Genomic DNA, 22,805 nt, shown 5'->3' on the forward strand with positions numbered 1-22,805 from the left:
TGCCCTAGCCGCACCCCAAAATAGTTCCTTGAATGTTGTTCCGGTGTAATTGAACTTGAAATTGGCCCAAATATGCCTGACACAGTACCTTGTCTCAGCTTGAGGTACAACAGTTTGTAGGGCTTCCAACAAACCCTGTCACATCACCATCATTGTGTTAGTTTTCTATTTTATTCAAACAATAAAAGTACACAAAATGCAGAAAAACATAAAACTACAGAAAGTTACCTTCTGTCTGTCGGACATGAAGGTTAAGCCATCCCCTTGATCACTTCTCAACATGCTCTTTACACATTCCAAGAACCACTCCCATGTCTCCGTGTTCTCAATCTCCACAGTGGCCCATGCTAATGGAAAAATATTGTTATTTCCATCATTTGAAACTGCCACAAGGATTTGCCCGGGGTACGCTCCTTTTAAGTGACACCCATCCACCCCGATAATAGGCCGACAACCTCTTACAAACCCATCCTTTAGTGGAGCAAGACTAATGAACATCCTAAGAAAGAGGGGTGGTTCTGGCTGCTCAATGCCATTAACAACAATATGAACATCACTTCCTCTACTGTTTTGCAAAACAGCCTGTCAAATTAACGTAGTATATTTGAGATAATATTTGGATAAGAAGTTTATTATTTTATTAGATTTACTTTTTAATCATTAGAGTTGTATTAGTAATTAACTAATTAATAATATCTACATGACACCTAATCATTGACCGAAATCTATTAATTTTAAAAGTATTTTTTAATCTAATATATATATATATATATATATATATATATATATATATATATATATATATATATATATATATATATATATATATAAAGGAGGCATTTTTGCTGAAATATTAGAGCGCCACGTAGGATTACTAATGCCTTCGGCCAATGAAAAATAATATTTCTATTTTATTTTTGAATTAAAAAAATCAAGTACCACATAGATAATTAATTAGATGACACATGGATATATTTAAATGCAAACAAAGATTTTGAGGTCAGAGTTTAACCAAGTCTACCAAAATACGTAGTATATAGAAAAACAAAAGAAAATTAACTCCAAAGGATAAAAACACTGGAATTTTTTATAAGAACATGTGAATATGAGATTAGCAAAAAGAACTTCTTCAGTGTACAACTACCAAGACTACTGATTCTGTGATTCATGATAAAAATATAATTATAAACAATCATAGAAGCATAATCGCTCCCCTAATAACTCAAATTCGATTTACAACAATAATATTAAACTTTGATAAAGTCGTGGTCAATTTTTTTTATCATGAACAAGCGCTCCACCTTTAACAATCTCAGTTATAGCCAACTACCATTCCAAAGCTATTAGAGCGTCACGTAGGAAATCTAATGCTTTAACCAAATGAAAAATAATATTTTAAAATTTTTTGAATAAAAAAAGTCGAGTGCCACGTAGATAAATAATTAGGCGCCACGTAGATATTTTTATTAATTAATTATTAATATTACGCATATACAATTTCATCCAAAATCAACACTCTAATAATTAAAAAATAAATCTAAAATGAAAATCCAAAATAAAAAATAATCTAATCTAATATATAAATATAGCAAATGACATATATAAAAGTTTATTTTAGCTTAACAATTTATTAAAATTCGTGCAAGACTTACATCTAATCTAACGTTTTTCATATAGGCCTTGTTTGGCAAATGGCTTTTTGCTGGCTTTTTGGTTGGCTTTTGGCTGTTGGCTTTTTAATCTGGTCAAACAGCCAAAAAATGTGTTTGGTAACTGGATTTTTAGCTTACTGAAAAGCCAGCTTTTTCGCCAAAAATGAAAAGCTAGTAACACTAGCTTTTTGGAGTTGGCTTTTGGCTTTTCACTATCTAAATTACTTTTTTGTCCTTGTTTTTTACTAATTAACTAATAATTAATAATTAGTAATAAATAATTAATAATTAATAATTAATAATTAATAATTAATAATTAAAAGTTAATAATTACGGAGTATTAATTAATGACTAATAACTAAAAGTGAATAATTAATTAATAATTAATCATTAATTATTAATTATTAATTATTAATTATTAATTATTAATCATTGATTATTTATTATTAGTTATTAATTATTACTCCGTAATTATTAATTAAAATAATAATTTATTAATACTATTGCATAAAGTAATTTATTTTTAATTTATATTTATTTATTTGTAATTACGTTTTACTCCGTACACAATACACAGTATGTATTGAAAAATGAATAAAAGACATTAAATGTCCTTAAAGGTCATTTTACATAGCTACAGCCAACAGCCAACAACTGATTTTACCAAACATATTTGTAACCAATCCATAGTCAAACAGCCAACAAAAGCAGCCAACTTGAACAGCCAGTCAAACCAGCCAAGTAAAACAGCCGACAGCCAACAGCCAACAGCCAATTGCCAAACAGGGCCATAATGAATTTTATCATTAACAATTAATTACTATTGCTTTCCTACGTATACTCCTATTAGATACATGCACATGAGCGACATAACATCCCATGGTAAAGGAAAATTATAAAAAAAAAAAAAAAAAAAAAAAAAAATCGACAGAGAGAATAGGACTATATGAGTGTACGGCAGAAAAGGGGTGACGTGTAAGCTTAAGTTAGATAAAGACAAATCCTATTAGATAGATAAATTAAAAACTACTTTCTTACTTTTTGTTAGGTACTACTCCTATTAGATAAATTAGATAAATTAGATAAATTGAAAATTCTAATCAAATAATAAAGTTACATACTAATACTAATGCATTATAACTCTTCAAGATATAAATTGGAAGTTCTAATCATATTCAAATTTATAATTAATTAAATCCTATAAAATAATCGTATTGTTTAATTCATAACTCATACACAATCACATCTTTTACTTTTAAGTTTGATTATCAATGGCTACTTCTTTGATTAAGGAAGCATATTTGTTGAACTATTAGAGCGCCACGTAGGATTACTAATGGTTTCGGCCAATGAATCATAAGATTTCTAATTTATTTTTGAATTAAAAATTTCGAGTGCCACATAGATAAATAATTATGTGCCACAGATATTTTAATTAATTAATAACATGTACAACTCCATCCAAAAACAAATACTCTAATAATTAAAAAATAAATCTAAAATAAATTTAATCTAAAATCAAACACTAATTTAAAATAAAATTTTGCCCAAAGTCAAACACTAATGCAATATTTGAGTGCCACGTAGGAAATCTAATGGTTTTGGACAATGAAAAATAAGATTTCTAAGTTATTTTTGAATTAAAAAAGTCCAGTGCCACGTAGATAAATAGGTAGTTGCCACATAGATATTTTAATTAATTAATTACAAATATATACAACTCCAAAATCAAACACTTTAATAATTTTAAAAAAATCAAAAATAAAATTCAATTCAAAATCAAACACTAATCTAATCTAATACGGAGTATATGAAATATAGCAGTTTTAATAGAAACTTTATTTTTAACTTCAAAAATTAATAAAATCCGTGCAATGCACGGGCTAAAATCTAATTTAAAAATAAATTAGAAATCTTATTTTTTATTGTCCAAACGGGTGGAACTTGATTAGTTTGTGAGTTGTCACGGAAAGACATTGCCAAGAGTCCGAAGCAAAATACTCCTCTAGTCCTCTCCAGTTCCACCTATTCCAATTTCCTTCATCAACATACCACCTCCAACTTGAGAAAACAAATAAGAAGATAGACCGGAAAAGATTCCAACCAAATCGAACTTTGCCGACGAAATCGATCGGAAATATCGCCGAATCTCCCGGGAATCGGAACCAGAATTATTCATTCTTAGGTAATTCTCTCTCTTCCTTCTTCGTCCCGGCTTTGAGTTAGGGTTCAGTTTTTTCAGTTTTTCAAGATTTTTTTTCGCAATGCCTGGACTTATTAGGAAAAAAATCGAAAAACTGTTGTGTATCTAAATTGTTTCATGATAAATGCTCATAATTGAGTTAGAATATTCGTATTAGTGCTTTTCAGATTAATATATAGGAGAATTAGTAGTATTAGTTCTTTGATTTTCAGATAAGTTTGAAGGTATTGTAACTGATGTCAATATTTTGGGTTGTTCGTCAGCTTGCACATATCCAGGAATCCATGGTAATAATCAAATCATATCTATTTACTTTATTATTGTGATTTTATTAGTTTTATGTCACTTTCTTTTTGTTGTTTTTCGGTTTTTCACCAATCACCATACATTGTGCGTTCGAGTGTGATTGATTGTTAAAGATCGTATCATGGGCAGGCTACGTCGAAAAAGGTTATAACAAAGGAAGAGTGGGAGAAAAAACTTAAAGATGTAAAGATTAGAAAGGAGGATATGAACAAATTAGTGATGAATTTTCTTGTCACCGAGGGTTATGTTGATGCTGCCGAGAAGTTCCGTACGGAGTCTGGAACCGAACGTATCCTTTCTTTGTAATTTAATTTATTTCAGTACGAAATTATGATGTTGTAGTTCAGTTCTATTTAGTGTCGTGGCAATCTACAGTTTGCGTCTCCTTATTGATTAATAGCAGATATAGATCTCGCAACGATCATGGATCGAATGGCGGTTAAGAAGGCTGTACAGTGTGGGAATGTGGAGGACGCGATTGAGAAAGTAAATGATTTAAATCCAGAGGTCAGTGCACCTATACACACCAGTTGCAGTTCATCAGATTAGAGTATTGTTTTCTTTTTTGCTAACTAATAGTAGTGGTTTTCTGTTTCTAAAATCCCGTCTTTTCAAATTAAGTATGCTAATGAGCTTGATAGTGTGATGCTTCCCACCTGTCCATTCAATATTTTGCTGTAAAAATCTGTTCTTTACAACTTCATCCCTTCGACTCACCCAGTGTTTTGGCTCCAGAAAGGCCTTACTGGTGAGGCTTTTGACCTAGAGAGTGTTAAACGTTAAAATTGTAGCCTAGTGGTTCAGTATAGCTCAAAATCTCAAATACTGATAGCCCAAATTAAGTCTTCACTTATCATTAGTCATTTCTTAGGACCTTAGGAGCAGAGGAGGGGATTGCTATGCCTAACAAGCATCCTATTACCTAGACGGTGTTCATCAATCTAAAATAGCTCTTGACCAACCAGAAATAGAATAATAAGTGTCAAGTAGCAACAATTTGTGCCTGAATGGCTGCACCAACTAGGCTTCCCTTGGCCTCTACTTATTATTATAGTTTGTTCTACTCATGAGGTTCAAATTGAACCGTTTATACACATGCAGCACAACTATGACTGCAGATGATATACCCTTCTTGGTCTTTTACGGTCTTGTCAGTTGTCAGCTTGCGTTCTTATAAACATACTGTTGCAAGTAGGACTAACTAGCTTGTCAAAGACCATCTTTTTTTCTCCAATTATTGTAACTAGGCATAAACTAGCCCTTATGTGACCCCAATATAAAGTTGGCCCCAGTGACCTCCATAAGTCATTCGAACGTGTTTCTCTTACCTATTGTCCTCTCCTGAGGTTCCTTGGGTTATATGGCTGATATGCTCTACTGATCGTGTCTTAGGCTCCTTGAATGAATATCACCCCTTTAGATTTTTGTGTTAATAACATTTGAGGTACCGGAGGTCTGGACTCTGGAGCAAAGTTACCTGGTTCGTGGTTCATTTCGGTACGGGGTACGGATTCGGGTTCGCGGTTCGTAGGTAGCTGATTTTAGGTTCGCGAGAGAAGTATGGAATTTTTTTTTGTGTAGTTACATTTTAAAGTACGGAGTGTAATATGCGATAAAAATAATAATAGTATTAAAGTTGATAAGGAAAAATCATTCTGGCTAATTACACAATCCTTAGCAAAGTCACGTGAAAACTAAAAAGGCAGAAGTTAATTGGCCAAAAGAAACTTAATAAAATAATGGGACATCAATAAAACAAAAAGTGCAAAACAAAGTAAAAAAATAAAAACAAAAAGTACAATTCATCATCTTCATCCTTCACCATCGACATCTAGAGTTCCAGTCTCTCCTAAGGTGCTTAGATTCAGCAAGAAGAAAGAACAACAAAAACAACAATTGACGATCGCAATCAACGTGTATGTCCTTCTCAAACAAAAGCCCCAACATATTTTATCATTCTATCGCCTTCCCGGACCTTCAATCGTTAAAACTAGGGTTTTGGTTTGGTTCGTGAAAAATAGGAATTGGATCGCCAGCGAACCGCGAATTGGTACAGGCGAACCGGTTCGCGGTTCGCGGGGGTTAGGGGCGAACCAGGCAACACTGCTCTGGAGTACTGGTAATATCAGGTCTTTCATTTTGTGCTTCATATGGCCGTATAAGTTATATCAATCAATTTGTTTAAGTTAATCTTGTGCATATTCGTAGGGCCATCCTTACCAGATATCAATATGTAGCATGGGAAACAGAAACGTAGAAATGTAGAAACAGCTTTTCTCTACTTTAAGAGGTTTTAGTTTTATCTCTCTGGGATGTAGAGTATAAAAATTCTGGCTGCTCAATACCTAGCCACCAATCACACATTCCTTTAGCTCTTAATTTGCTGAAGTCTGAAGACATGTCAACAGGATGGTTGCTCAATATTCAGGTTATTGTTACTCCCTTTGTACTTTATTAGGTGATACACTTTCCTTATTTGGCCGTATTTTGATAAGTGATACACTTTCTATTTCTGGCATGTCATTGCCCCCACCTCCAATTATATTAATCTTTCTCTCACTCTTATGGTCCCTCCACTTACTCACATCCTCTTTTTACTACAATAAATAATTCACCCAATATCGATTTCTTACAATAAATAATAACTTACTACCCCAATTCCATCTTATTGTAATAAAATCAACTCACCCTCCTAAAATTCCATGCCGGTCAAAGTGTATCACTGGATAAAATATGGAGGGAGTATTATTTTATTGAGAAAGTGTGATACGTCAAATGAGGCAGCAGCGGTAGGGTCAAGGCTTTCTAGGAATGAGCACTAGTGCCAGGGCTTCTAAGACACGAGGCTTGAGATCTATCAGCATGCTATCTGTCCTTAGGAAGTATGACTTAGAGCACCAGCGATAGCAAGTCACAACATTTGTAGCTTTCTTTGCTATATAAGCTTTCAAATCCATAACTCCCCAAGCTACAATGGTTAGCCACAATCTCACATGTTGCTTAGGTGGGTCCCACATACTCTTTTTCTCAATTTCATTAGTTAGTATGCAGATAACAAATGAAAAAAGTAACAAAATTAGTAGTGGTGGAACCACTTTTATAACTTCAGTCTATTCTTCCAAGCAATTGCATCAGACGGTGAAGTAGTTTGCATGCGTTTGCTTCACTCTCTCCAGTCTCCACCATGTGTTTTTTGCTCCAACTGAAAATTTACAAAGCAACTAGCTCTTGAAAGCCACTTAGCTTTGTAAAGCAACAACCTACAATTACCCACAATGGTCAAGCTTGTTGCTCTAACTTTTAGTATATTGCAAGCAGGTCCGACTGCCTGCTGGCTACCGCTGCTGTTTTTGTTGTATGCTTTTATTTGATAGGACAATAGGGCTATACATTCCATCTCTAGAAAGTACGACATAGATGCTATTACTTAGTAGGACCAGAGGAATGTACAGGGGTCAGGATTGTGAGACAGTTGATTTGAAATTTATGTTGGGTTCATCATACATGAAACTGGATGTTTCCCATATCTGATTTGAAATGATTTTGATAATCAAGCTTCTAGGCCTTTGAAATTTTTATTAGGCCGGTCTGCCGTCTGCTACCCTTATCCAATATGTAATTCATGAGGTATATTTTTTCCTTGTTTTGGGAGTTAAAGAGAAAATGGAAAACATAATAGCTGAGGAAGAGAAGATAAGGGTTGGGGTACTGAAGAACTTAGGTTGTCTGTCTTCTAGCTTATTGCAATTTTGCAACCCTCTATTTAACATTCTAAGGTTACAAGGTCATCAAATTTCTGTGTTTTATGTCGTTGCCTATATCAATTGTCATCAATTGAGGGCTTCCATTTTTATATTCTTACCAGTTTATATATCATCCTACCGATGGAATGATAGCTTCCTTTTGATGGTTAGATGGAGTGCTGGATTCATATTAGCAATCACAAATTCTTATTACAAGTAGTGCACAATAAATATTGTACACCGGAGTAAAAGTTAACTCAAAATACTTAAAAGTTACCTTATATATGTAAAAGTTATCTCTTTGTTAGTTATAAATTTTTTTCATTTTAATAAAAACTATTTCTTCAAAATCACCAATAATGTATAAAATTAATCATTTAATCTTTAAAATCTTTATCTATCAACTTTTGTTTTCTATAATATAATCAAAACATATTAAAAGTTACAAAAAAACTAGGTAAAAGTTATCCTGGTACACCTTGTGCGTGCAAGACCTTTTGATTGGCAATTGACTTTAGAATTACGCTACATTATATTCCGAACCACCATGAAGGCAACTAGTTTCATGTTAGAAGGACTACCTACATAGCTCCTAGTAATAAGAGTTCTTGAAGGTAAAGCTCTTATTGACATGAGACAGTCCATCTTGCCTAAAAAACATCGAAATTTAAGGCTCCATTAATAAAGTTTGGATGAAGAAGCACTGTGGAATATGGATGAAGTAAGCCAATTAGAAGGCTATAGTGATGCCCGAAACAAGTCCATATTCACTCAAAATGAATGTTCCCTCTTATGGCTTCCAGTATTGGGTTTTCTCCAACCTCCTCCCTATCCCATCATACTTTAGATTGATTGTGACAAGAGCAAAAAGGTTGAAACTGTACGGAAACTTTCTAGGTTCGTGTATAAAATGATTGGATTCAGAGAAAAATCTGGATACATAGCTTCTTGTTGACAAGGTAATGCACAAAGGAGACCATTGGATTTATAAGACAAAGTGGAGTTTAGATAGCTTCGCTCATTTATTCACGTGTATGAAGCCAAGCTTGTATGTAAAGGGCAATATCCACAATTTGGGGTTAATTGCAATGAAATGTTACCGCTATTTCGAAGTGGATTATTTAGTGAATTATTCTTGCCTTGTTTGCTCAAGAAGATGGAACTGTTACTAGGATGGAGTTCTTCTTGATGGTTTTCTTGAGATTAATGGTGAATGGAGTATTCTCTTAATCCTTAAAGATCTATAATGATCTTAATGTACTCAAATAAGGTTCTAACTTCTAAGCCATTTAAAGCACAAAAGTATGTGCAAGCAAGGTTACAAGACGGGTCGTGCAAGTCAGTACTTTTGCTTTTCAACAACAGTAAGTTGGATGCCTTTATCTTGTCTTGGTCACATTTTGTTCCTCACATCAATCTATGAATGTTAAGTGTTTGTTTTATGGGAGTAGATGTCTAGGCATGCTCAATAAGTTACGCTTCCAGCCCGTATGGCCTTCTCAATGGTCTAATCTAACTTTTATGTGCCTGTAGCATGTATTCTCTTTGGTAGTTTTAGCTCATCTTTCAGATTCTCCCTTTTCTCTCTGGTATATGTATGGGTATTTTTCATTGTCGCTTTCATCGTTATCACTGTCTCCGTCATCAGAATCATAATGATTTTTGGTAAGGAAAGAAATCTAGGTTAGACCTGAGGAGATAAGTCTAATGGGAAACACTTATAATGGACAAGCAAAATTACGTTGCTAGTGTCAAACACATCCAGGATTGCGAACACTGATGCCCATAATAAGCCATGAAATCGACTGTTTTGTCTGCCTTGCGAATTACCAATCCATTACCAGGGTTAGAAACTTAATATCGTCTTGATTGATTTGATGACAGGGATGTAATCCTCTTCAATGACAAATATTTTTATTATGAACCCATTAAAGCTCCTCCAAGAGCTAGCACTTAAGCCACCAAAATGCTATCTTTTCGTGTTGCTCGGGACCCATCCATGATCACTTTCACATCTTCATATCTACTGTTGTCTTACCATCTTGAAGTTTTGACCCATCGATTTGTTAGCTTAAAGACATTGTGTCGGAAATTTCGTAGAGGTTTGACTTCCCACAATGTCTTGATATCTGCAGAATTCGTGATACGTTTATATCAGTCTCTTCTCTTCTTTGACGGATTTCTGTATTCAAATGTTCAAAAAAAGACCAATCTTTGTAAGCAGGTCTTAGTTAGAATACAATTTTGTTCAAAGGACATTCTCGATATCTAGGATTACGTTGTTTCTTGCATGCCGATTAAGCCTTTTTTTTGGGGTTTTGTTTTGGTTCTGGCTCCTTTGGTTTCAATTTGGAACTTCAGGTATCTTTTTAAGATTTTTACTTTGAGCCATTTTGTACAACCATACAACAAATACGGAGTATCTTATTAATATCTATGGAACACGGAGTAGTTGATAATCAAAGGCTGAACAATGAAGATGTTTTCTTTCATGTTTCGAATACTACCACTCTTATGGTTAAAGAGAAGAAACGAAAAGGATATAAGAATATCTTCCTTTCTGGTTTCGTTTCCTTTTCAAGTGAAATTTAAGCTATTACTGTTACTTATTTTTAAAAATCTTCATCTTTTTCCAGTTTGAGGTTGGGGCTTATTTGGTCATTAAATTGGTTGAGTCAACAGAATGAAAATTGGAGTCTCTCACATGTTCTGGCTGGCAATATAAAATTTTACATTGTTTCTTGCATACCATATAACTACATAAGCCTCTTTTTTTTTTTTTTTATAACTTTTCTGATTTAGTTCTGCCAGTTTGGTTTCAGTTTGGAACTTTAGGTATCTTATTAACTTATTAAGCTTTTTACTTAGAGCTATTTGGTGCAACCATACAACAACATATGGAGTATCTATGGAGTACAGAGTAGTTGATAATCAAAGACTGAACAAGGTTAAAGAGAAGAAACGAAAAGGATATAAAAATGTTTTCCTTTCAGTTGCCGTTTTCTTTTTTGAAATGAAGTTTAAGCTAATTACTACATATTAATTTTTATTTAAAATCTTCCTCCTTTTCAAGTTTGAGGCTGGGGCTATTTGGTCATTAAATTGGGAGAGTCAACAGAATGAAAGTTGGAATCTCTCACGTGTTCTTGCTGCCAAATTGGATTGACACATTATCCTTAGTATTCTGCTTTACTTGGGTAATTTTTTACTAATGGCAAGTCCCCACATGTTAATCTGTGTATGAGTGCCCATTTATGAAAATTGTACAGAATCACTATTTCTGCAGCATATACATATTTGACGTCTATGTCTTTTGTTTCTTAAAGACTGTTGGTTATAGCACACGTCACTGATGACAGGGTAGCTTTACTCGTCTTCTGGAGGACTTGAGTTCGAGATAGAGTCAAGCTCGATTTGAGTGGATTTTTAACCAAGCTGGTAGCATGGTTTGAGTTTTAAGTTTTAACTAGGTTAATCCCAAGGTAGCTTATGAATAGCCTTATCATCACCCCTATTCTGCCCTTTGTGCTATCTGAATTACCTTTTAGTGCTTGAAAGCAGTAGGCAGTACAGAAGCACTTCATGACTCGCAGGACATTTAATTTCCAATTACATGTTTTAGCTGATAGTGCAATGAGGATCTATGTATGTACAGTTTTATATTTCACTTGCTTGGAACCTTGGTCTTTGAAATGGGAGTAGAGACAGGTGAAGGCATGGTTTAGATGTTTTTCTCCATGTATTTGGTTAGGACTTAGGGCCATGAGTTTTCTGTTTTAGCTAGCATGCATTTAGCCCTACCCTAATGAAATGTAATGGTATATGTTGTTTATCACTCTACAAGATCCCAAATAGAGCGGACTGTCTCTCTCTCTATTTTTTTATTAGGAGAGGTGGTGAATTGAAGAGTACGGAGTATACTATTTTTGGAGAGATTCTAACTTAGTAAAAATGTTTATGAGTACCTCTGTTGCAGTAGAGTGATAGATGTTTGGGTATGTTATTTTTCCGCGAAGCAGGCTCACTGTGGTGCTGATTACTGAAGAGTTAGTGGCTGGCAGCCATGTTACCCGGACTTGGATACCCATATCGGACACAGGTACGTGTCAAGTGTCCGACACGGCTATTTTGTGAAAAAATTGCATGATTTTGGTCCAAATGAATTGTCGAAATGTCCATACCATGTGTCAAGGATGCCACACAGATATTTGAGGTAAAATGAAGAGTCCGGGTAACAGATGCTGGCAGTAGAGTATACATTCCCAATTCCAAATCCGATATATGTTTGTTTCATGATAGTTGTAAACAACTAATTGACAAAAATCTTATATATTCATAAATCACAAGCTTGCTTATGTACAATCATTTTATTCTTCTGTATGTTGACCTGACTGCTCTGCTTGACAACTTCCTGTGCAGATACTAGATACAAACCCGCAGCTGTTTTTCCATCTTCAACAACAAAGAATGATAGAACTAATCAGGAATGGAAAGATAGAAGAGGCTCTGGAATTTGCTCAAGAAGAGCTTGCTCCAAGGGGTGAAGAAAATGTAACACTTTGTTTCCTTACAGCTGCTATATTATCTGCTCATCTATCAAACAATTTGAATGAATTTTTCTTCTTGCTTTGCCATATCCTGTTGATGCTACTCCTAATCCTGAAACTTAGAAGTTCAGGGGTGAAGGGAAGGCAGAGGAGTAATATTTTCCAAGTCCATCCACTGCTTAAGAGAGTCAAACTAGTTGTATTGAGGATGGGTTGTGAAGGGTATGGGATCATTTGTCCGTGTCCTCTGCTAGCCAAAATCCTCTGCTTCATTCCTTGTCTCATCTCCCAACTCTCCTGCCGCTTCCTTTTTCTCCTCTCCCATGTCTCTCTTCTACATCATAGCACCCACTTGCCAAAATCAGCCTCGAATAACTATCCCTAGTTTTTTCGTCTTTCATCATGTCAGATTTGCATCCTCTCTGTTTATATTCAATATAGTCCTTTTTTTTATGGTGCTGATTAAATCAGATGTCTCACAGCAAAGCTTCCTAGAAGAGTTGGAAAGAACGGTTGCACTCCTTGCATTTGAAGACGTCTCTAACTGTCCAGTTGGGGAGCTTTTGGACATATCTCAGCGTTTGAAGACAGCCAGTGAGGTAAATGCAGCCATTCTCACAAGTCAGAGTCATGAAAAAGGTAAACTCAACTTTGTTCGTATCTCTCTGTCTCTGAGTTCACAAATTCGAAATGTTCATTATATTGTGATTGCTTTTCCATTTTTGGTACATTGTGCTTGTTTATTTTACCTATTACATGCAATTGTCTGCACTACCAGATCCCAAGCTACCAAGCTTATTGAAAATGCTGATATGGGCTCAGAATCAACTAGATGAAAAAGCAGCTTATCCTCGAATTAACGATTTAACATCTGCCCACCTAGAAGACCCGGCCGTTTAAAAGTTCTAGCCTCCTCTAGCTTGTATCTCAGATTCAAAGCTTGTAATTTGAAAACTCAGTAGTTAGTCTTTACTCTGAAACATACTGTTAATAGTTAGGACCATTTTTTTTACCATTCTCTTAAAAATCTTTTCAGTGACTTTTGAGCCTTTGCACAGATGTTAATTAATTGATGTCTGTGCTTCTTAAGTTCTTGCTGTTCAATTGGAATTAAAGAGAGTTGGTGATGGGTGATCTATGTGTTTAGTCTCCAATTACTACTTGATTAACAATTGTGTATTGTATTTTTGGCAATTTATAGTTTTCAAATAGGTTTCTTTGATGATTTCGACTTCCATAGGAAGCTCGGTTTCTGGTTGATGACATTCATTCCATGCTTTTGTATTTCGGTTACGACATTCATCCCATGCTTTCACAGCTTTAAAAACGTTTAAGTTTATCATATCTGAGAGTATTGCAAATTGTGATCACAAAAGAAATTCTTAATCTGGTTTTGATTTACTTCTTCACGTGACGATTTGAAAATAGAAAGTACTCATGAGTTGATATCAGGCTTTATTCTCCTGCGTATTTTTAAAATATATTGATGTTGACACATCCAGAAACTGAAAAAGTTCCAACTGGGCCTTTTTCATTTGAAATGAAATTTTCCTACCTTTCGAAACATAAAAAATAAAAAAGTACGAAGTGTAAATAAAAGAAAAGAATTTTTAAGAGTATTCCCTTAATCCTACACAAAATTTTCATCTATAAGTTTGAGATTTAGGTGAATTCAAATGTACAATATCTACTACGGATGACTCAGTATTAAAAAAATGTTCACAATATATAGGTGGATATTGTTTGCAGTATCAAGATAATATTACAGTGTATAGGTGGATATTTTGAAAGATACGAGGAACCGTTCATACATTTTATTGTCATGATCCTTGCAAATATTTTTTACCATTGATCTTTGTTATAGTTGGAAACTTGGAACTAAAGCTAGCAATTGGTTGCGTTGAGTCTAGGGTTCTTGATTTGCCGGCTTTGACACAAGTCAAACAACCCACTTGTTCCGAGTTGACATTTAACAAGATTGTCCCTTTATTAGCGAACACTAAAAAGGATTTTCCATTTTTGACAATTTCAAATTTATCCACTCGTTGAATGAGCTTAATCGTCAATGACTAACAGGTTAATACTCATACTAAACCTCATCGACTCGCCTAGAATCATACAACGTGCTGAAACCAACTGCACAACGCAGTGTATTGGAAAAGTATATACTCCATATCGAGTTGAGCACAAGTGTCGTTTTTATTTTTAATTTTTTTTATATGACTACGAGTACTTTATATTCCGCACAAAGCATTGGAATAATACTACTCCGAAACACCAAATGTTTTAGATTGTACTTGTATTTAGTTTCGACCTGGCCATTAGATGTGTCATCTCAATTTATTTGTCTGAATTTATCATAACTTATCTACTCCGTGTGACTTAATCTGAACACAGCGTTACTGATACGATATGATTATTCAACAATGATAATCTTCCAATTTCCCATAAAAGTAATGATGAAGGTTGTCATTCGAGCAAGAAAACATGGATTCCATATAGATTGTGTTTGCAGATGAGATTCTACTACTCAATTACTTACTCATACAAGTAACTAAGTAAAGCATTGTATACTCAGTCACTCACTCACTGTAACAGTAGTTGCCCCAACTGCTCTAGCAAAAACCAGGAATTGTTTCATTGAATGCTTTTGGCACAAGTTTGAAATCACCACAAAACAAACTACAGTACTGATACATTTCTCAGTAGAGAGAATATCCCAGAGGGACCCACGTGCAACTGATTTCCTCTGCCTTACCTACACCCTACTCATCTATGTCTTCTGTAGACCCTGTACACTACCACTCGGTCACTTCATCACACATTTACCCAAAACAGGTAAAATTACAACAGTAAAAAAAAACACTTCGAAAGCAACATGTTCTATACTTGACTCGACTCATTTTATTGCTGTTGAACGAGTTCATACTCGGTTCGACTTGTTAGGCTGATGATGTATTCAACTTTTCTTTTATTCTTTTTCAAAAAAATCATCAGTTTTCGGATGAAGTACAATGACTCCGAGTTGCTCCATCCATCGATTGTCCTATATTCCTTGTATGAATGTTCCTTTGAGTTTGCCCTATACCTTAATTTTTCCCTATATCCCATGATCCATGTGCATCTTTTACAACCAATTTTAATAAAATGAATCTTGAATTATGAGACGATATTTTAGGGACAGATGGAGTTACAAGATAGAGAACATAGGATAGAGTGAAACTTTACGCTCTAACTTCATACTATCCCTGTGTTGTTCCAAGTCTACTCCACAAACTTTAAAGATAGACAAATAGCCGAACGATATATGATAACACCTCATCCTTCGGAAGAAAGCAAACCCGAAACCAGACACTAAAAACTACTCCGTACACTATAGAAATAAAAAACAAACTAACCTAAACTATAAAAGCCTTCTCTGGCCTGATGTTTTTATCTGGACCTTATTTATTTAGATTTATTTTGGTGGGTCATGTAATAATCAGGAAAATAAAGAAAAAAAGGAGAAGAATAAGATCCACAAAAAGTAACCCAAAAACTGAAAACCCAATTGGATTAATTTAAGCATAGAAAGCCAATATTTTACTAAATTATATGCAAAATTTTGCCAAAGTTGAGGGAAAACAAGAGTCTAATTCAGTAACTACTACATTTACCAATGCTTAATTTATCAAAGTTTGATCAAGAAAACATAGACTAAAGTAGAATTAGCAGCTAATAAAAAGAAAAATTGAAACTTATAATAATATCCAACTGCATTTTCTTCTCCAATAATGATTCTTTCTCCTCCTTCACCACCTCTGTTCCTCAATCCTGCATCAATGGAGGAGTTGTTGTTTTCACCGCCGCTGCCACCTTCGTCGAAATTAAGCGCATAACTTGAAGGATCATAATGAAATGTGACATGTTTTTTCTTGCTCTTTTGATGATTACTCATTATACTCTTCTTCACAGCTGCTCTTACTTTCCAGAATAAGCTTCTGCATTGTTTCTTACACCCATTTCTGTTGATCCACCCAAAACTTCTGGCAAAACCCATCACTGATTTAACCCAAAATTGGATGATTTTATGGTAAATTGTAAGAAAGATTCAATTTTGAGGAGTACCCACTTCGGACTAAGCAAGAAAAATGATGGGAATTTGATATTTGAAAGGAAATTTTAGGATAAACCCATTATTAATTTTTTGTTAAATTTGATGGGCTAATTGGGAGAAAGATCGGATTTTGAGGATTACCCAGTTCGAATTAAACAAGAAAAATGAAGGGAAAATGGTTTCTGGAGAGAGAACTGAGACGTTTTTGGTTGCAATTGGAATGTTTAGGAAGAAGTTGAAGAAGAGGAGTTATAAATAGGAAGGTAGTAAACGAAGGAAAAAAAGGGGGAGTTTTTTTAGTATTTTTTTATTTTATATTCCCGGGAAATCTAAAGAAGTTTAGCAAAATTCTGTTGCTTTTGATGGGTTAACCTAAGCAGGAACTGTGTATTGGGCTGCATTGGGATACTCAAATTCCATGATTTGTGAGAGAGAGGAAAAAAAAAAGAGAGAGAGAAAGAGGTTGGAGAAGATGGTGGATGATGCAGTGGCCAGTGGGCAGAGAGTCCCCCCCTTGCCCTCTTTATTGTCGTATCACTTTCAAACATGGTTGTAACACAGGAAACAAATTTAAGACTTTGGCATACCCGTATTAGGATATCCGAAGAGAGGAAAATTATTTTGGCACATCAAAACTTGATTTTGGTACATTCGTCGGAAGAACACGGTTTTTTTTGGTTGAATCTAATTTGCCGGATATACAATAATTAGGAGTTTAACGACTTTATTATCAAAACTTAGGCACATTAAGCAACTTTTCTACTCCGTATAACATAGTTAGATAGATTAGGAGGCATCAACTATTTTGTGGACTAACGAATATTGAGATAAGTCTCAATGAGGGCCGATATATATATGTTTCAATCATTTTTATTTATATCACACTTTTAAGTTTGCTCTCTTGCAATCAAATCCGATAAGTTTCAGTCAGGTTCAATAACTTTGAAATTTTCAAATAAAAAGAAGTTAGAGATTGCACCCTAACTTTTCCCTTAGTTTAGGTTTTTGGGAATGGTCTTTAAAAGATTTCAGTTGGTCTAACTGTCTAATACTAAGCAGCCGTTAGTTAAGTTTGCATTTTTATTAATTTTCAATCATTAATCATTGAAGTTGTATCGGGTTTATTAATTTGCTAAAAAATATTACCGAGTACGAAACAAGCCAATCATGGACATGAACTTAGTGTTAGAAAACACCCCCAACCCCCAACCAAAGCTTTTACTCCCTAAAACCTAAACTAGTCCCTAAAATTGTTGATGGTGTTTCATTGAGAAAGGTTTATAGAAACATGAAGGTTTAAGGGGAAAAAGAGGGTTTAAGGTAAACTAAAAATAAAAAAGAGGTTTGACTAATCCAAACATGTAATATGGAGTTGGAATGTTTGGTTGAAATTCTTTGAACCCAAAAGCTATACACCGGACACACAAGTGAAGTATTAATTAAGGTTCAACTAAGCCCTTACCCATTCTAAGATGATTTTAAAAACTTGATTTTCATAGTTTTGAACTTTGCAAATGTAGTGGTGAAATCACTGAAATGGCGATAAAATATCAAAAAGTTGTTAAACATGAACTATAAGATTTAATTTAATCAATTAGTCAAATTGTCAAAACATCTAGTAATAGTTATTCAATTAATCAAAGTTGCTAACATCTTACCTCTAATTATCAATAAAGTCGATATCTACCCACTATAGTGTCTCTAAGATAGAAGAGGTGGTCCAACAAGGGCTAGCTTGCTTGCTAAATCGATCATCTTACAAGTTACAACTCATGCATTAGTACTATTGAAAAGGATGGACTTAAACCTACACTACAACTATTAAGTTTTTTTTATTTTATTTTTATTTTGACAAAACACTACTCCCTCCGTCCCGGAATACTCGACCCGGTTTGACCGGCACAGAGTTTAAGGGACTTAAATTGACTTATTTAATTTAATAGGTAGTAGTTGATAGTGGGTATTATTTTAATGTAGTTAGTGGGAGGTGGGTTAAGAGGTGGAGTTGGGGGAGAGTAGGGTTGAATTTTTAATTATTTTTTGTATGGAGTAGGGGATAGGTGGGTTAATAGGGGTGGAGTGAGAAATAATATAATATTGATAGAATATTTCCATTTTTAGAAACTGGTCAAGTATTAAGGGACGACCCAATAAGGAAAACAGGTCAAGTTTTCCGGGACGGAGGGAGTATTAATTTTAATAAATTCACATATGAGACAATACATATAGTGTAGAAGAATAATATCGTTTATAATAAGTCTAGCTAAACACTTATAATAAGTCTAAACACTTGTACTATAAATACTGTAGTATTCCTAGGATAGTATATTACGTTTATAATAAGTCTAAACACTTGTACTATAAATACTCTAGTATTCCTAATGAATAAAGCAACTCTTCCAATACTTTCATATAGTACTATTGATTTAACTCGAGCGATTTCCTTCAATATTGTTTAAAAAATGTCAAATTCCCAAAATGCGTCACTTTCTAACTTAATTCCCACACTACAAAATAATCATTTTATAGAGACGAGGAATTTCGTCTCTATATAGTCCAGATCCGTCTCAAAATGATGCTTAGAGACGGATTTGAGACGAAAATAAGGCGTCTCTATAGAGAGCGTCTCAAAACAATTTGAGACGGAATTCTTGCAAATCCATTACAAATTTGAGACGGAATTTTTGAAACTCCCTATACAATTTCATCTCAATTTTAATTTAGAGACGAAATTTAGTAATCCGTCTCTATTTTGAGACGTTTGTTGTATCCGTCTCAAAATCCATCTCTAATTGATGCATAATTTTGTAGTGCCACCATACCGTCCACGTCAGCATTAAAACCGGTCTATTTTTTTTTTAACAAAGCGGCACTAAACCGCTAACTCAGGTAGGGTTGACATAAGTAAACCGCTATCCGCTATCTGAGATAGCGGTTTACTATATTCCCTAAATCAAACCTTACAGTGAGCTTCCGAAACAAAAACTTACCGTACCCCCGTTATGTTTTAAAGAAAACCGCCATCTGAGATAACGATTTTGTTTTAAAGCGAACCGCTATCTCAGATAGCGGTTTTTAACATTGAACCGCCATCTTTGCTTTAAAACGAAACCGCAATCTCAGATGGCGGCTGAACGCTGAACCGGAAAAAAAATTACTTCTCTTTCTCCCTTGCTGACGTTGACGATATGGTGGAAATTAACTTAGAAAGTAACGTATTTTGAGAATTATTGGATCTTTATACAATATTGAAGGAAATCACTCTCAAACATTGCAAAAATGTCATTAAACAAAAGCCATTTTTTTAAAAAAAAAATATTAAAAAAACACCCAATGATCCATCAATTCAAAGTTCCTCTTCTGAGCTCTAACTGTTTTGTCTTCAATAAAATGCAAATTGTTTTAATCAGGATAATACTCTTTTTTTTTCACTGATCTTTTGTATTTGATTCTTATCACTTTCCTTTTTGTCATCATGTTTAAAGTCATTTTGCTTTTACATATTCCACTAACATTAAATTCCCTTATTGTCCTTATTATAAAGAATTATTCAACCTTCAATATAAATGAAAATAATGCAATATTTATTATTATTATTATTATTTTTGTAAATAAATAATTTTGCATGGCATGGTCATTTTCAAATTTTGCCTCCTTATTAATGACTAATTTCATTGTTTCCAAAATGTGGAGGGTGCACTGGTCTTACAAAATGACCTGTCATTCTTCCATACAGGGCAAAATCTAGCTTTGTCCCTAACCTAATGCCAATGGTGGACATCTTTGATCTCTAGCAATCTAGCATTGTCTGAATTTGGATACACTTTAGGTTTACAGCCTCTTTTTCAAGAAATGGGTTTTTTGATTCATTTCATTTCGTTTAATACACCTGAATAAGGTGAACAAGATAAGGTCTTAGATCCCATTAAAAATAAAAATAGAAATTAATGTATTGGATAAAAAATTTAAATTATCCAAAAAACAAGTTTTTCTAAACCTTAAAGGTACATGAAAAATAACATCTTCATGATCCTCATAATCCCTATATACTTCTTTTGAGATAGAATTAGGAAAAATAATTCTATCATCTAATTAACAATACTTGTCATTCTCATTAATGTGATCAAGTATTTATATTCAAATGTAGTTACTTACTTAAACTCACTAAGAAATATATTAGGAAACATAACTCTAAGGAAACGCTAATGTTGGAGGTTACAACATTGTAAAATTACTTTCCTACTGATATGGGAGAGTGGTTACTATGGTAGTTATTCACTTATTCTTAGTGATTATTTTGGTACGTACGTAATTCAACCAAGAAAGCCATAAAGGACATACACTGTTGTAATAGTCATACTACAAGGTAATTAATCTAACACTTTTTTAAGAACTCGTAGAACCAACTAGGTTTTTATTATAACCACAAATATTGAAGGCCTATGTACTTATAACATATTCCCTCTGTCCCTTAATACTCGCACCATTTTGACTAGACACACTTGCTAAAGCATAACTTTGACCACCAATATCTTTAACTACATATTATAAAAATTTATAAAAATATTAATATTTTGAAAATGTATATCAAGATGAAACCAACAATATATTAAATACTAACATTTTTCTTCATATACCAGAAATAAAATAGGGTCAAAGTGAATTATGTGAATAGTGCAAAAAGTTAAAACGGTGCGAGTATTAAGGGACAGGGGAAGTACTAAGTATAAAGTCAGGGTTCAAATCCTTTGGTTCCTCCTTCCTTCAATTATAATTTGTATTGTCATTTATAACTAATTTGTTTTACCAAACTCGTAAAACTACTCAATAAAACTTTGAAATTAACACTTATACACTTCGTATTTTCTAATATTGGTAATTCAACCTAATAATTTAATATAGTTTAATATATTCTTGTTGCAAACTCCTAATATAGTGTAGTGAGTGTGATTGGTCAAATTATTCATTTGCTAAAGTTGCTAATAAAACAAGGTTGCGTTTATTTGGCATCCCATGTTAAAAGGTGTATGTATCGATCTGACTTTGCAACAACCGTTGTACCAAAATTAACCATAATACCCAACCTTACTTAAGGGTAAAAATGTAAAATTAATTTGTACTTTTATTTATCATCTTCCGATCTTTCAAGTACTTTCTTTTCCCAGTGAAAGAATCCAATATGTATTCACTATAACTCCACCAAATACGTAATGTACTCGTCGTTTTATTTACAGCCATGCAATTCTTGTTCATGTTCTGTGTTACCTAATTTACAGATGCAATATTCAGTACGAGTATACATCTCGATGTATATCAATATATGGAGTACGACTGTACGAATATTTGTATTACCGTCCCAAATTTTAATTCCGAAAAAATTAGAGATTACTATGGATTTAATTAGGGAGTTAATTATAATTGTATTTGCTTTTGGCAACATCCTCGCAAAATGCCAATGTGAATGGATTAACTCCTTGTTAATTTAGAACGTTATTTGTTCCTTTATGTTTGTACCATCACTACAAATATATTGTACCATTAACGAAGGGGAATCCCGTCGCTAAATGCCAATAATCATTGATTAATGACGGGTTTTCTTGTCGCGAACCCGTCATAAAAGAGGGTCGTCGTTAATGAAAAATCCCGTCGTTTACCTGTCGTAAAAAACATTTGCGACGGTTGTTCCCGTCTTTGTTTGGTTGTTAGCCCCGTCGCAAAAGGATTTTGCGACAAGATTTTTAACCCGTCGCAATTAGATCGTCGTTAAAGATACGAATTCTTGTAGTGCATTTTTGTACAGTTTACGATACACACACGAGCATCAAATATTTTCAATTAACAATTTCATCAATAGTTTTATTTCCTCTCGAGCATCAATATTCATTCCTTTTGTACAGTTTTTATTACAAACATTTGAGCATAGATAGTTGTAACTACACATTACCTAAAAGTTGATATTATGATATTGTATCAATTTTTTTTTAACAAGATCTTAATCACATGTAGGTTTTTTCTAATGTTTATCGGAGATTTTTCCATCTTTCTCTCTCCTCAAATTGAAAATTCCAAAAATGACATGAGAGAAATATGGAAGAATCTTTTTTAAATGGCATAATTATCTATGCACGTTTGTCAATGCACGGTTTCAAACATAAATATATTCCATCATGGATAAGAAAAAAATTATAAAAAATTGATATTTAAAAAATATTTATTGAGACGAATCTAATAAGTCCTCACAAGACTTTATTTTTTCTA

General features: G+C 33.7%; 1 protein-coding gene across 3 annotated transcripts; it reads left to right on the forward strand.

Annotated features, from left to right (window-relative positions):
• The first annotated feature begins 3,629 nt into the window (after nucleotides 1-3,629).
• On the forward strand, nucleotides 3,630-13,673 carry LOC110787460 (protein GID8 homolog). Of its 3 annotated transcripts, none has more exons than XM_021992093.2 (7): nucleotides 3,630-3,837; nucleotides 4,068-4,142; nucleotides 4,291-4,450; nucleotides 4,565-4,668; nucleotides 12,324-12,455; nucleotides 12,934-13,090; nucleotides 13,230-13,673. In XM_021992093.2, the coding sequence occupies exons 2-7, from the start codon at nucleotides 4,092-4,094 to the stop codon at nucleotides 13,349-13,351; spliced, it is 726 nt and encodes a 241-aa protein (XP_021847785.1). In that variant the 5' UTR covers nucleotides 3,630-3,837; nucleotides 4,068-4,091; the 3' UTR covers nucleotides 13,352-13,673. The 3 variants fall into 3 exon arrangements, with proteins under 3 accessions (XP_021847785.1, XP_021847778.1, XP_021847791.1); XM_021992086.2 differs by having other exon boundaries at nucleotides 3,633-3,837; nucleotides 4,562-4,668; XM_021992099.2 differs by having other exon boundaries at nucleotides 3,634-3,837; nucleotides 4,119-4,142; nucleotides 4,562-4,668.
• The last annotated feature ends 9,132 nt before the right edge of the window (nucleotides 13,674-22,805 follow it).

Source organism: Spinacia oleracea, chromosome 6, assembly GCF_020520425.1.
Source record: "Spinacia oleracea cultivar Varoflay chromosome 6, BTI_SOV_V1, whole genome shotgun sequence".
Classification (NCBI taxonomy): domain Eukaryota; kingdom Viridiplantae; phylum Streptophyta; class Magnoliopsida; order Caryophyllales; family Amaranthaceae; genus Spinacia; species Spinacia oleracea.

Bases quoted from the DNA above. Each gene is read 5' to 3' on its own strand.
- LOC110787460 (XM_021992086.2), top strand. From the start codon at position 4,092: ATGTCAATATTTTGGGTTGTTCGTCAGCTTGCACATATCCAGGAATCC. The intron at 4,451-4,561 runs GTATCCTTTCTT...ATTGATTAATAG, and splicing joins TACGGAGTCTGGAACCGAAC to CAGATATAGATCTCGCAACG. The intron at 12,456-12,933 runs GTAACACTTTGT...GATGTCTCACAG, and splicing joins CTCCAAGGGGTGAAGAAAAT to CAAAGCTTCCTAGAAGAGTT.